Here is a 14,371-nt window from a genome sequence, read left to right as displayed (position 1 = left end):
AAGTAATCAAAATAATCTTAACAAATATGATTATCGATAATTTCGTAACAAATATGATTATCGATAATTTCTTAACAAATATGATTACCGATAATTTCTTAACAAATATGATTATCGATAATTTAAGCGTAAATGAATTTGAAAAAAATTTTTGAAAAATTTTTAAATTTAAAAAATATTTCTCTTTGAATCATCCTTCATCATCTCCTTCATTTTATTTTTTTGTCCTGAAAACTAAATTTTTTTCAAAAATTTACTAATAGCAGTTTCAGGTATTTGAATTTTTTTACTGGTAAATGGTGGATATCGCATGCTAAAATTAACGGTACACTGCACTTTATAATGTCTGTAATTAAGAGATTGTTAACACTCACTACAACAAACACTATCAGCAAAATAAGCAGCAGCAATTATAGCACTAATGAACTGAGCTAAGGTTTTTTAATTCTAAAATTCCTATAGATCTGTAAGAAAAGACCTATCACATACAAAAAACTTTGCATAACACAAATAACTCTCAAAATACTTGCATACAAAAACTTACGCAAACAACGCATCAGCAAAGAAACCCCTTATCAACAGTGCTTTATGGTTAGTGAATGTGTCGAAACCAAATTTTCCACGATACCTGCCCATGCCGCTTTGGCCTACACCGCCAAATGGAAGCGTATCAACTATAAATACATTAAAATTCGGAGAGAAATGAAGATTCGAATAAATTTAATAGGACGAGTAAAACACGTAGGATTTTTTTCCCAAAGTATGCATTAGGCAGAACTTACTGATAAACTGAAATGTAACATCATTCACTGCCACAGAACCACTTGACGTTTCCGCATAGAGCTGCCGCACTTTCTTTTCAGACCTAGTAAAAAGATAGACAGCAAGAGGCTTTTCTTTTGATCGAATAAAGCTGATTGCTTCATCTAAACCACTGGTAGTAACAATCGGCAGGATGGGTCCAAATATCTAAATGCACTCCGATATCAAAAATGTGCGATAAAATACGAAATATGAAAAAGTTATCCTAATGACAGACGAAACAGAACTAGAAAAAGATTACTTCATCCTCCATTAGCACATCATCTGCAGAAACAGCAATTATGATTGGAGGAATAAATAAGTCACTGCGATTGAGCTCGCCACCTTTGTACAAAATTTGTCCACTGCTACGAGCAAGCAAATTAGATAATCTACTGAAAATAACATTGAAAAATAATAGGCAAACGATAAAACAACAGAAATATATAGAGCGAAACTCAGAAAATTTTTCGTGAAAATTTCGTAAAACCTCAAAGCAAGGACTATTTCAACAACACACTCAAAATGCTTCTCATTGATGATTCGACTGTAATCGTCGCTTTTTTCAGGCTCCGAACTGTAAAATTCTTTTAATCGTTGGATGAATTCATTTACTAGTATTGTTTTCAGTGTTTCCGTAACGAGAACATAATCTGGTGCAATACAGGTTTGTCCACAGTTGGTCCACTTTCCCCACACAATACGTCGAGAGCTTACTTCCAGATTTATATCACTTTCCACGATTACTGGGCTAAAAAAGACAAAAACACAGTTTGGAGTCCAAGAATAGAGTTTGTGAGAAATCTACATTCAACTGGCCACACTTGGACCAATTGAATGTAAATTGAATGTTTTTTTTATAAGTCAAAATAATGCGATCTGCTAAAAATAAAAGCAATACAGCATTTCAATAGCAGAAAAAGAAAAAAAAGACGAAATTATTCAACATTCCGCCGGCTTTTGGAAAAAAAAAACCTGCTATGGCGTCTACTTTTTTCTCCCTAAATTTTAATGCAGTAATCTTCTCGCTCAAATGATGATTGAATGATTATTCTTGCGAATTAATACACATTTCATTAAAAAAGAAACAGAAGCTTAAAGCAAAGGTCTATTTCTGATCAAAAAAACAATTTCTTCAAACGAAGCTGTTTGCACTCTTGAAGTTATAATCTAAATCCATGAAATACCACATCCTACCTGCCTCCCATTTAGTAAATAACGTTCGAAAGTTTAATAAACCGACACTTTTAACAGAAAATATTTATGCAGACAAACCTTCCGTCATAAAATTAAGAAAGCTGAAAGCAGCGGAGGAAAATACAGTGAAGAGACTTAATACTTAAATCAGTTGAGTAATACAATTCCGACCATCCCTGCAAGCAATCATTCGAATCTAACAATCATTCGAATCTCCTATTTAGTAATCGAAGTTTCTTTATATAAAATTAACCTTTTTCCGCCTAGTTCAAGTGTGACTGGTGTAAGATGTCGCGCAGCCGCTGTCATAATAACCTTAGCAACAGATGAATTTCCTGTATATAAGATATGATCGAACTTCTCCTTCAAGAGATCTGTTGTTTCAGCAACGCCACCATTAACGACCGCCAAAAACCGCTGCAATTTTCTTGCAATCAAATATAGAATTTTAAAATTCAAGAAGGACGTTATGATACTGATACTTGATACATATCATTGCCCCTTATTTATCCCATTCAATCCATCAATCTCTCAGAATTTAAGACCCATCGGATCTTTTCAGATTTAAAAAGCTCACCGAATCAAAAAAGTGTGAGAAAAGATCATGTAGAGCTGCGGAAGTAAAAGGTGCATATTCGGATGGTTTCACTATCACTGTATTACCTGGAACTTCTGGAAATAAATAGAAAAATAATGGCTATGATTGTTGAAAAATTGATCATATTAAAAGAAAGATGCTGGTATGCAAACAAAAATACGATGAGAAATCACACGAAGTCAGATTAGAAAACCTGCCCATATCTGATTTAGCACTCTGAAAAGATAAAATAATACAAAAATGCTTTTCCAAGAAAAGAAAATACCGCTATTCAAATTGTAGTAAAATCCACCTCCCAATCAATATCCACGAAAATTATTCATTAACTAACCGGCAGCAACTGCTGCAACTAGAGGTAATAAAACGAGACACAACGGATAGTTCCATGGAGCAATGATAAGGACCACACCCAGCGGTTCCTTGACGATGGCTACGGTGTCTAGAAGTGACAGAAAAGTTTTCTTGACCTGGAAATTTTTGTAACACTTTAAAATGCTGAAATAATGAAGGAGGAAGTTACGCAAATATTTAGCTACCGCCACTCCAGATGCCTTGTCATCCTAAGTATTTGAAATTCATAACTTACTGGTTCAGGTGAACTCCACTGTTTCAAATTATCCACCATATAATCGATCTCGACAAAAACAAGACTCAATTCCAAGCTGTGTGTCAATTGCGGTGACTAGAAAAGTTGGCATGAATTCAGATTATAGAAGATATGAATTTCAAAGCCTTAAGAGATGATGGCAGATTGTATAATAAGTAATGCCACGATGACGTTCATGAAATCGGTATTCGAAAGTTCTGCATATAATTTAAAACAATTTTTCTACCTCATGCGGTGATAATTATTAGTATCTCAGAGTTTTGTTATATGGTGATCTATGACTCAGATCTCTCTTTGATTTGATTAACAGAAAGCCAAAAATAAACAAACGAACACAGAGAAAAATTCAAGCATTTAAAAAAAAAAATGCACGAAATTGTTTTTCTTCTTGGTAGAAACGAAATCTTGGTAAAGAAAATATCATATTTTATAGGCTTACTCGTTTAAGATCGTTGTACACAGCTTTGGTAAGGATATCACCCTCTTCAATCAGAAGTCGTTTAAGACTTAGAAGCTGTTTCCGACGGTGTTCCAGTTTGGCAGTAATCCCAGTAAAATAGTAGGCTCTTTGCTCCTCTACCAACTGTAATAAGGAAAACCAAAAAAGAAGGAATCCAAAGAAAGGAATCGAAAAAAGCTAAAGCCAAATTAAACCAACTTCCTGGAAGAGAAACTTAACAATAAACTGATAGTGCAAAAAGTGGAAGATTACCTGGTGATACGGGGCATCGTGATGGTGGGTTACCGCTGCCATAAAGCACTCTCTCGATAGGGATCACTTCAACAGCACGCCACGGCGGTATTCCTGAAATGGAAGAACTGCAATGTCCCGATTCATTTTTCTCTTGTAGATTTAAAAAATCCGGGTTAAGGAAACTCTGTTGACTGATGATAAAAGTATCAGAGGGCCTCTTTCGTCCCTTTCCTACCGCACAACTTTTCTTAACCCTTTAACAAAAAACAAATCACATGAAAACTACGATTAATAACACTACGCTGAATGAAAAGACTAAAGGAATGAAGGAGGTACCTAGGGTTGCATACACTTCTCCTGTCAGTTTAGAGAACAAAGATTATCCTGTTGTGTTACTCCAAGAAATCGGGAGGTAGGCCTTTCTTGTGAACCATGGAGGTTATTTGCTCAAAGGACATACGATAATGCTTAGGATGACAAAGCCAATGTGAACAAGAAGATATGGCCAAGCTCGCAATAGAATGCGCAGCCTGACTCTAAGGTCATCATAGCCAGTATGTCTTCGGGAGACTATAGTTCCAGTGGTTATTCGCCTTTTCACTATGGTCGGTTGTTCATGTAATCTTTAATTTACACTGTAACCATATCCTTCTACAACCTACTCTTTAGTTAACTAATTGAGCTATCGATAAAACACATCAGCGCAGCACGGACCAACTCTTTCATCTTATCAATAAAACTCAGCTTGGTAGAAGACCTGAAAAATTCATATGAAATGATTAACCAATCGGATGGGGGAGGTAATGTTAACAATAATAAGAACGAGTGTTTAAAGGAACTTATTTCCAGAAATGCTTATATTTGGGTGCTTATAAATGCTTATATTTTGGCATTTCGATATAATACAGGTTGGGCAACTTCATCATACTCGTTCAGTTCATGAAAATAATGAAAAACTCCCAAAGGAAACTGATTGGAGGTTCGGTAATTTGAATCAGCAGAAGCACTCGAATGTTGAACATTTCCGAGCATTTGGGTTTTTATAGCAAACCCTTCCGCATAGTAATGAAGAAACTTCAGATGTAAGATCTTTGAGAGTGATGTAAGGTTGATCGTTTGCCTTATATGGTTGATTTAAATTCATGAGGCAAATCAAAAGCAACAATGCCCATTCATTGATAGAAACGGTAGATCTTTTAAAATGATGTACTAAAGTGTGAAGTATCTGATGGCAATACAAAACTATTTCAGGATAAATTAGTGAGAGGGAGAGTGGAGTGAAAAGAATGGTATAAGCATTTCAGGAAAAAAGAAGTCTTGATTCTTTGGAGGGATGATATAATACAACGCACTTTTCCGAACTAAAGAAGTGATGAAGTGAAAACTCTATCGTTTGCACGGTGTTTGTACGGTAAAGTGCCAGTTATTCGGTATTCGGGATGAACCTAATTGGAAAACAAGGAATTTGTGATAACCAGTTGTGTATGCATCTCTGCACTGGTAGAGTACATTAGCTACGTTTACGGTAATATTCTCTAAGAACGGAATATTACTGAGTTAGCGAATTAAGGTAGTTGAAACGGAAACAAATATGAGAGGGCAACGTTGTTTGTTTGAGGTACGTGAGCTGAAAATCATTGCTAGCAAAAGTGATGGAGGGACAAATCGGTTATAACTGAATTACTAGACATTGAAGGCGGAGGTTGAGGGTTATGTAGGAAAACATTTACTAAACATGAAATTACTAATTAAAGACTGTGGCAAAATCTCGTCAGTACTATATAGATATCAATATACTCTATGGATATCGATCGACATACTGGGTGATATTGTTAAGGATATCAATTTCTAGCTGCAGGAAGACGATTAGAAGAAAAAGAAGAGGACAGTTTGAATGCTTTGAGATCTAGATGTGGAATTGGAAGGAGATTTGAACCCTTCAAATCTTCAGATCTTATCATAGTTCCAGAAAATATTGTCAACAAAAATACAAAAATTGTGAAAAATGTGGGATACTATAGTCACAACGGCTGAAGATATTTAGGATAAAAAATAATTTTTGGAGCATAACAAAATATAAGTGTATTGATGGGTATGTCTGAATCACCGCAAATCTGTTGCTCGCTTCAAAATTGCATGCCAGGTTCCGTAAATGTTGCCTCGAAATCAACACCAGCACTCAATACTGCAAACATTATCAAACAAAAGATGATAAGGAAGACTATTCCAGCGATGATTATGCACGCTGTTGTCGGTGAACCTTCCAACGAACAACAGTAGCATCTGAAAGCAATTTTTTTAAGCAAATTCGACTTTGCCTAAGAACTTAGATGGTAAGTTTGCAGGAAGACAGTAAAGATGATAATGATAAATGATGAAGGGAGATTCAACGTTACTTCTCTTTGCTATAATCAGTGCTTCAAGACGGAAGAGGAAGAAGCATGAAATTTTGACTCCAGATAGAACAAAATCTTTGTTGCAGGTTGTGTACGTTGGAATGAATAGCAGTATATCACTTACTCATCCTCCTTGAGGCCAGCTTTGATCATTTTCCTGGCACGTCGTTTCATACGTTCCTTTCTAGTTAAATTCTTCTTATCTGTGCCATACATTGATATATCGTACATCGATACGTTACCCAAATCTCCCACTGTCTATAGATGGCATGTATGCTTAGTACCAGTATATAGTCAACCCGGATTACTCATAACTGTTTCATCTTCAGATTTCTTTCATTTATCACTCTTTTGACATATAACATACCCTTGTTACCCAAACTGTTTTCAATTTGAAAAAAAAAAGGTACTAAAAAATATTGCTTACCGTATCTCCCATTACGGAACTGAAAAGAATAGTAGTAAATCTTCAGATCTTTAGAATTTATCTATTTTTGATCTCAGGATCTAAAACCATTGTATGATCTTCTCTTATAGTTTCTTTTTTCTTTCTTTTTCTTTTAAATGAATTTGGGAGCCAATGTAAATAAGAACAAAACTATCTCGATAAATGAAAGAACAAAAATATCGGTTTTTCTTTTTTTTGAATTTTATTGTAATACTTAAAACCAACAATTTTTAATCGCCGTAGATTTAAAGAACAAAATTTTTTTCAAAACGTGAAGAGAATTTTAAGTTTATGGCGATTAAAAATGGATAAATTCATAATCAGTGATTGTAGCACAATCACGACGGAGACGATTTTGAAATTCAATTTTTCACACCATCCGTTTTTAAACTTCCAACTATATTGTCGAATTTGATTCTTAAATTTTAGGTAAAAACAAATGGATCACTGACGTCATTATTCCACTCGATAGAAACTCTGTTTTCTTCTTTATATCAGTTCTAAAATTTTTATAAAATTGCTTGAAAAAATAACTTAAAAAGCTTAACTAAGGAACACAAACGAATTTCTGAAAATGTTTGATAGAATGCTTACATTCCTCTGTCAACGACTGAGTCTAACGCTCACTGTTGCTGCAGTTAAGGAAAGATTATTTGATAAAGCAGAAAGATTTCTTTTATGCTACAAATGAGAGCGCCATAGTATTATTCAAATTCTATCAAATGAATATGCAAACTACAACGAAACACGAATCAAGCATAAAAAGAAATAAGCGGAAATCATTGGAGTAATAAAGCAATATCAAGTTAAACATCCGACTTTCCGTATTTTTTAATCTTTCCAGTGGAAATCATTAGAATCAATTTAATCATTTAATTTATTTTCAATATTAATATCCAGAAGTTTAGAAGCGAAGCGCTTAGGACCAACTAGCATTCAGTTTTTTGGTAACACACAGTATTTTTATATGAACTACTAGTAGTAGTAGCAGCAGATAAAGCTAAATGACAACCCACATGTGCAACCATGTAATGGGATATTGATAGAATAAAAAAACTGAAAAAAATTTAGACAGGACAAAACCGGGTTAAATTCTGAATTAAAAGCTATTCAAAAATAAAAATTTCGTTAAGAAAACTTCTATAAGCAAGATCTGTCGTATAGTACTATCAAAATTCCCAGGACCGTGCATTTATGTAGCGGGACGGTTAGACAAAGGACTTCTGGGAAAATTAGCCATGCGACAGTCAAAGAACTTCATTTTAATTGATATAGAATGTCTAACCATAATATATGTTAATGCGTTCTTACTATATTTGTCGTATCTCTGCAGTATCCAGTAAAGTGAGATAAGATTTGATGTCGCAAAAAAAAAAAAAACGAATTATGAATCACTATATGAGCGGTTCCGTGCATTAGACAATTTTTGCACTATCACTCATTATGAAGCATTTATCCAGAAATGAAACACAAAATGCTCAAAACTTATTCTTTCCAGAAAAAGACCATAAAATAAACAGGAATTAAGGGATATTCTTAAACTGCATTAAAATATTTCAAATAAATTCGTTCATTTGCATATTAAACTTTCCAATAATTTCCACTTGTAACATCAGCTATCAGTTGACAAAAAGTGAACAATTCGAGTTTGTGTCTCTATTTCACTAGAAGCTTTTTTAAGACAGAAAACAGAAGAATGCAAGGCAAAAAAGGAAATAGATGATTGCTTACAGAAGCACAAACATTCCAAATACTTTGAAATATATGTTAGGAAAAAATAACCTGAAATAGCTAAAATGTGTAACAGCACGCAAATTTTTCGCACATAGGTTGATACATTTAGTATGAATCCAGCTGTAATTGTCAAAACTTTCCGGATAGATCTGGAAACTGATATTCGAGCACCTGTCCGAAACCAGTTTCAATATCATTCAAATAAGATAAACGGTCATGATGTGAAAAAGGTTTGGGAAAGGTGAATTATGAACTGTGAAACAACAAATTCTGGAGAATTTCACTCTAACACTCAGATTTTTTAATGAACTTCTTTTATATCCACCAAGCTTATTTTTGTTTTATAAATTTTCTGCTGTTTGACAATATATATATTTTGAGGGGGATAATACTAACACTAAATAATGAGTTTTATAGTCTGCCTAAAACTAACACAAACGTACAAATAGACCAACAACAAAAATACTTCATGACAGAATATCATATCCAAAGTCATTTATATTCTGCATACGACAGATAAGCAGGATGCAACTTTTCGGCAAAATTCATTTCATAAGCAGACATTTCAATAGCTTGCAGTTACTGCAGTCCGATCTGTTTTTGCTGGTTTCTTTGACATTGAATGCAAAGTAACATCTATAGAATTAAAAAGTTGGCAACATGTCAGATAGCATTCCAATTAACTTGTCAAGAAAAAATATTTAAATTTTATCCCTTTTGTTTATTGATGACATTTTTGCAAAGCATTGCATGCAACATAAAAACTGAATTATCATCTCACTAAAATTTTAAAACACTGATTCTTTTTAAAGTTTTCCGAACATAAAATGGCATTTCAATCAGATATCACATTCTTTGTTATCATTTCTGCATCATTGTCTTCAGTAGTCTTTTCATTTTTAACTTTGTCGAACATTTGCAATATCCAATTGGAAGTATGATTATGAGATTTAACTTTAAAGTTACATGGTGGTCAAAATAATACAAAACACCTGGTGGTTCACTGCATATATTTAATTATCAGAAGTGATAGAACTTTCTGATTAGTCAATGCAAAGTGTCTTTCGATGAGTAAACAAAAATCAGACATGATATTTTTTAGATCTTCTACAAGAGCATCATATTTTTATGGTCTAATGGCTGGGAATATGGGAATATGCTCAGTCATACTTCGATATAGCATAAAAAGGTCAAGATGCATAGAAATAAACCAATAATTAAGTAATTTATGACGAATGTTCCTTCTTTTGTTGTCTGTGAGATATAATGAAACATACTGCTAGTAGCATTTGGCAAGAGTTTTTCATTCTTAAAAAGCAAGTTATTTCCAGTTGTCGATGAAAGTATTGCTTTCCCAGTACTAACTTTATTTTGTGTTCCGTTCACAAGTCAGTCGCCAGTACATCTATTTTCAAGATAGACTGCTGCTGTGTCCTCTATGAACAGTTCAGACAGGTCAAAACGGTTCTGTGATGAAATAATACATTCTGTATTTTCAAATCTTCAACGTAGATATCAGTAAATTCCCAACTTTACTATAACGACAAACTAATCGCTTTGGGATAGTAAATAGCTGGTTTATACGGAACACTTTGAATTAATGAAATAGCACAAGCTCTTCAGCATTGCACTTACGATACATTCTGATAGAGTTCGACAACAACATCAAGTAGTATTTTACCATGAAATTTTCCAGAGCACACTTTTTTAAGAAGTATCTTTTATACCTTCTTACAACCTACAAAGTTTTCGTTACTTAACTGATAAAACAGAAAAATTCGGCGTAAAACAATAAGTTTTTAAAGCTAAGTGCACAATGTCTGTTCGTTAGAAATTTTATTAAATATCGTTATATCGTCTTCCTAGTTGAGACTTCATGATTCAAAACTCGATGACTCAGCTGACAGTGTCCATTATAATTCAAGATCTCAGAAGGCTGGTACACAATCATGTCTTAATGTAAAATTAGTGGAAAAAAACTGACAGGTTGTGCAGAAAAGTTCAAATTCGACAAACAAACAGAATAACTTACGTTGAGAAATCTTAATAATGTTCATCGTATTTTGGTCACTGAGTTCGTCTCTTTCAATTTTCTGATCACTTATAAGTAGACACAGGTTTTTATTACTACTGACCTAAATATATCTTATATAAAACGACTACATCTAGTACATCAGATCAGGCAATCATAGCAATAAGACATTTTGTACTGCAGAAGGATAAAAGTAATTAGCAACTATGCAATGGTTAATGAAAGCGCTATTCAAGCCAAAATCTCAACAGCTTAAAGGTGTACATCTTTTTTTGGTATTTTTAAAAAAACCCTCAGTAAATCTAATTTGCAAACACACGTTTTTCTTGCGACTAGGCAGTACGATAATACTTTCGGAGAATTCAAGTCAAAGGAATGATCACAAATGGTTGAAAAACCTGCCTATGTCTCATACAGAATCACAATTGACCTAGCCTTGATCACTGGTGACACATTGCATTAATAAACCATAGAATACTGCTAATTTAATATCGGTATTCGAAATTATAAACTCACGAGCATTGGCTTCTGCTTATTACAAGGTATTATCGTTTGCACTATTTCATGTTCGTACGTGATGAAATGTAAAAAAGTCCGCTAAATGAACGGTTTGTCGATTCCGTGTGACACATATAGCATTAACATATCATTCTATGTAGTTGGGAAACATAGAATGATCATTTTTTCAATAAAAACTGTTGAACAGAAAATTACTTTTGGACATGTCGAAAAGACAAAACATTTTGTTATTTCATTCCGTCAACGACATTAATATTCAAGAGGCAAAAGAAACAGGTAAAATCATAGAATTTTAACTAGTCGATTATTATATATGCTCATCGTATACGGAAACTCAACTATTTAATGTTTATCCGCCAAAGTTTGAGACAGTCAACTTTGACTAGTGAAGTCTGAAAAATAATTTGCAGCTTCCACGCTTGCTTAGTCCGTGTTACCCACAAAAACAGAAAGAAAATGTAATACCTGTTACCCAGGTATTACATTTTATTATTAAGTCCTGTTACCAACTATACATATAGTGCACAAATTATAGTAGTGTCTGCCGTGAAAACATTATTTCTTTTAAATCTAGTAGAATAGTATAGAGGATTCATTACACGGAGAACAGCTTATAAAATAAAGAATGAGTGTTATTAATTTCTTGGCAATATTGTTAAGAAATAGACATCCATCAAAATTCACACCGCTGAAAAAATTAATAAACTGCATAAACGTAACAGCAAAACAATAAACTTTTATTAATGCGTAAAACGAAAGAATTCAACAAATAAAATTCGAAAAGGTCATGTTTCGTTCGAACAATACATTTGTTTACAATTAGAAATAAACGAATGAAATTAATTGTGGTAAATCGCGCAGATCACGTAATTCGATCAAGCTCGGTTATACGTAGAACCAAGCCAAATTAAAGGAAAAAAGCGTTCTGTCGAAGACCTACATACCGAGCTTAATTAAATGTCAGCGGCAAGTATCGATAAAAGCGGTAAAATAGCACTGCTTGCTGTCAATTCGTCAAGAAACTGCAGTCGATCAACTAAATATAAATATTTCATAAATTTAAAGCCTTTGAGAACTAAAGAGTGAAAAAAGTTAAAATTTGTGGTATTCACATTTGTAAATACCATATAAACAATATGATATGCTAGAATTCACTCAGTTTTTTAAAATAAGTTTAATTCAGGTCCTAAAACATTCGAAAATTCATTTGCATCCATGATGATGGAAAGAAAAGTAATGAAGATCTACTTTAAAGGAAAGTAGAAAATTATAAAGAGGTCAAAGCTATATCAGGAAGCAAAGAAATCAAGAAACAGTAACATGGAAAGCGTCGAAGATATCCATCGAGTAAGTGTGACTGTGTTAAAACTATTTCAGCAAGGAAATGTCGGCGTTGCATTACAGTTAACAACTTAAATGTTTCCAGTAGAGGTGTCAGCAAACTTTCCACAATTCCATATCCCCATCCATAATACACCTGAAAAAGTATTTCATCTGAACTAGATATTTCATTCTTCATGAATAAGAACAACTTTAAACAAGTAAATGCTGGTGTTCAATGGCATACAGCGAAACACAAAGTACTGTGTTATGCTTAATAAAACAATAAAAAAATAAGTCGTAAGTAGGTCCTAGTCAATTTCTGAAGCCAAATGTTTTGAGTTTGTACCGTTTTCATAGCATGTAACATATGCGCAGCTTCTTTACAGTGTCCATAAAGTATTCGATAATAGAGAGCAATTCGAATTAATTCTGGTTGTAATAAAAGTAAACTTGCAAAATTATGAAACACCCAAACTTGTGGTGCACCTAAAAAAATGTTGATAACACATTCAAAACATTATTGTCTAAAAATACATTCAGTTGTATTCCCTACCAGATTCTTAAAAATTCTTTGCCTTTTCAGCACTCTCAAGAAAGCCAGCATACTTGTTATTTCTTCTATTAAAGTGAAAATTTCGGAATCGCTCCAAGAAAACTTCGACTTCAGTTCTGTTGTTTTCGCAAGACAACAAAGATTTGATGATAGTGGTTGGATAATTCGGATGCATTGATTTCTGGTGAAAATTGTCTCCGACAGCATGTACCAGTCAATTCGTTCTAAATGAATTTCTCTTCCTACATTCTTTATATTACTTCCAAAACGAATTTATTTCAATAGGGTCGAATTTAAGTTTTGAACAATAAAATTTGGAACTGATTATACCAAGTTCCACAGTATATTTAGAATCAAGTTTTTAATGTGCACTGATGTTATGCGTAATTTTTCCACTTTTTCCTTAATCTCAATATTTTACCGAATAAACAATTTTATAAAAATTTCCTGCAGAAACCAATTACTTTCGTTTTTTATTATTTAGCAAACTCAATTTGAATGTAGTCTATAACAAACCCTCGCCATGAATATATTTTACAGGGCCGAATAAGAGCATGAACAAGCGTCCTTGTTCTGCAACACTTTTCTGAGTGCGTAAAAGCACGGAAAGCCAAAATCCCTGCTCTGATTCCGACTCTGCCAGCTGATCAATAAATAAACCATGAAAGCGCTGTCGTACCTCGAAATATTTCGTATTTGTTATCAAGATATAAGTGAACAACATAATGCGAGAATTATGCAAGAATTTATATAGATTTGGAAATGTTCTTTCACTACGACTGGGTAAATTCATCATGAATGGTGTCAGTAAAATGCTAAAAAAGGAAGTAAGAAGCATAATTTACTTCCATTTCAAGTTTGTAGTGTTTGCCAACTTTACCAGACATTACGACAGTAAGCAATCGCGCTGAATCGGTGAAACGTATAACGGAATCAAAAAACTCGCTGCACGCCTGACGATCCCAATTTTCGTAGAACTGCAAATGTATATGATGAAAAAGAAGAAAAACCACTCAAAGATTCTTAAAAAATCACTTTACAAACATTAAAGCCATTCAAGGCATAACATATCGTAAGAGTGTAAAGAGTATAAAATACTTACTCCTGAAAAGCATTGCCCCCAAATTGCGTGATCGTCGACTGACTTATTCTGAAAAATGAGAACCACTGTCTGCGCAGTAACTTCACTTCATTTAATTTAAAAAGCATTCTTATAGCTAAACATTAGAAAGCAGTAGCACACCTTCAAATAAAAATGACGCATAAAACTTCGTCTTCTTCTAGCAGGCCAAAAAACTGTACACATCTTCAATAAGTTTCCTGAAATGGTAACAGAAAAGATAGGAAAAATACAATCGCAGGAGAGCAGAATTTCCTCTTTAACAGAACATAAACAGAAAACTCATTTCACTTTTGATATTTTTACCTGTGTTACTTAATTAAATAACATTGTTTATGATATTAAGGTT

At 33.5% G+C, this 14,371-nt stretch overlaps 3 protein-coding genes across 3 annotated transcripts in view; all 3 read right to left on the bottom strand.

The window, feature by feature from the left end:
- LOAG_07638 (aldehyde dehydrogenase 4) overlaps positions 1-4,355 on the bottom strand; it is a gene marked incomplete at both ends in the record, with an annotated part of 5,272 nt that extends 917 nt beyond the window's left edge. The window contains 11 exons of the mRNA XM_020447498.1: positions 545-674; positions 783-969; positions 1,064-1,196; positions 1,322-1,552; positions 2,252-2,415; positions 2,576-2,661; positions 2,928-3,063; positions 3,183-3,278; positions 3,643-3,779; positions 3,916-4,151; positions 4,294-4,355. Coding sequence (XP_020302280.1) covers positions 545-674; positions 783-969; positions 1,064-1,196; positions 1,322-1,552; positions 2,252-2,415; positions 2,576-2,661; positions 2,928-3,063; positions 3,183-3,278; positions 3,643-3,779; positions 3,916-4,151; positions 4,294-4,355 — 1,598 coding nt within the window. The remainder of the gene's footprint in view (positions 1-544; positions 675-782; positions 970-1,063; positions 1,197-1,321; positions 1,553-2,251; positions 2,416-2,575; positions 2,662-2,927; positions 3,064-3,182; positions 3,279-3,642; positions 3,780-3,915; positions 4,152-4,293) is intronic.
- A 1,668-nt stretch (positions 4,356-6,023) lies between these two features.
- LOAG_07637 (hypothetical protein) lies at positions 6,024-6,524 on the bottom strand (the record flags this gene model as incomplete). The annotated part of the gene is made up of 2 exons (XM_003143170.1): positions 6,024-6,180; positions 6,418-6,524. The coding sequence occupies 2 exons, from the start codon at positions 6,522-6,524 to the stop codon at positions 6,024-6,026; spliced, it is 264 nt and encodes an 87-aa protein (XP_003143218.1).
- A 5,769-nt stretch (positions 6,525-12,293) lies between these two features.
- LOAG_07636 (F-box domain-containing protein) lies at positions 12,294-14,208 on the bottom strand (the record flags this gene model as incomplete). Its single annotated transcript, XM_020447497.1, has 7 exons — positions 12,294-12,503; positions 12,696-12,835; positions 12,956-13,126; positions 13,419-13,581; positions 13,748-13,879; positions 14,005-14,052; positions 14,146-14,208. The coding sequence occupies 7 exons, from the start codon at positions 14,206-14,208 to the stop codon at positions 12,294-12,296; spliced, it is 927 nt and encodes a 308-aa protein (XP_020302279.1).
- Between the last annotated feature and the right edge of the window lie 163 nt (positions 14,209-14,371).

This window comes from Loa loa (assembly GCF_000183805.2).
Source record: "Loa loa unplaced genomic scaffold supercont3.75, whole genome shotgun sequence".
Classification (NCBI taxonomy): domain Eukaryota; kingdom Metazoa; phylum Nematoda; class Chromadorea; order Rhabditida; family Onchocercidae; genus Loa; species Loa loa.
Note: the sequence above shows the minus strand (reverse complement) of the source record. Positions and strands in the feature narration are given on the sequence as shown.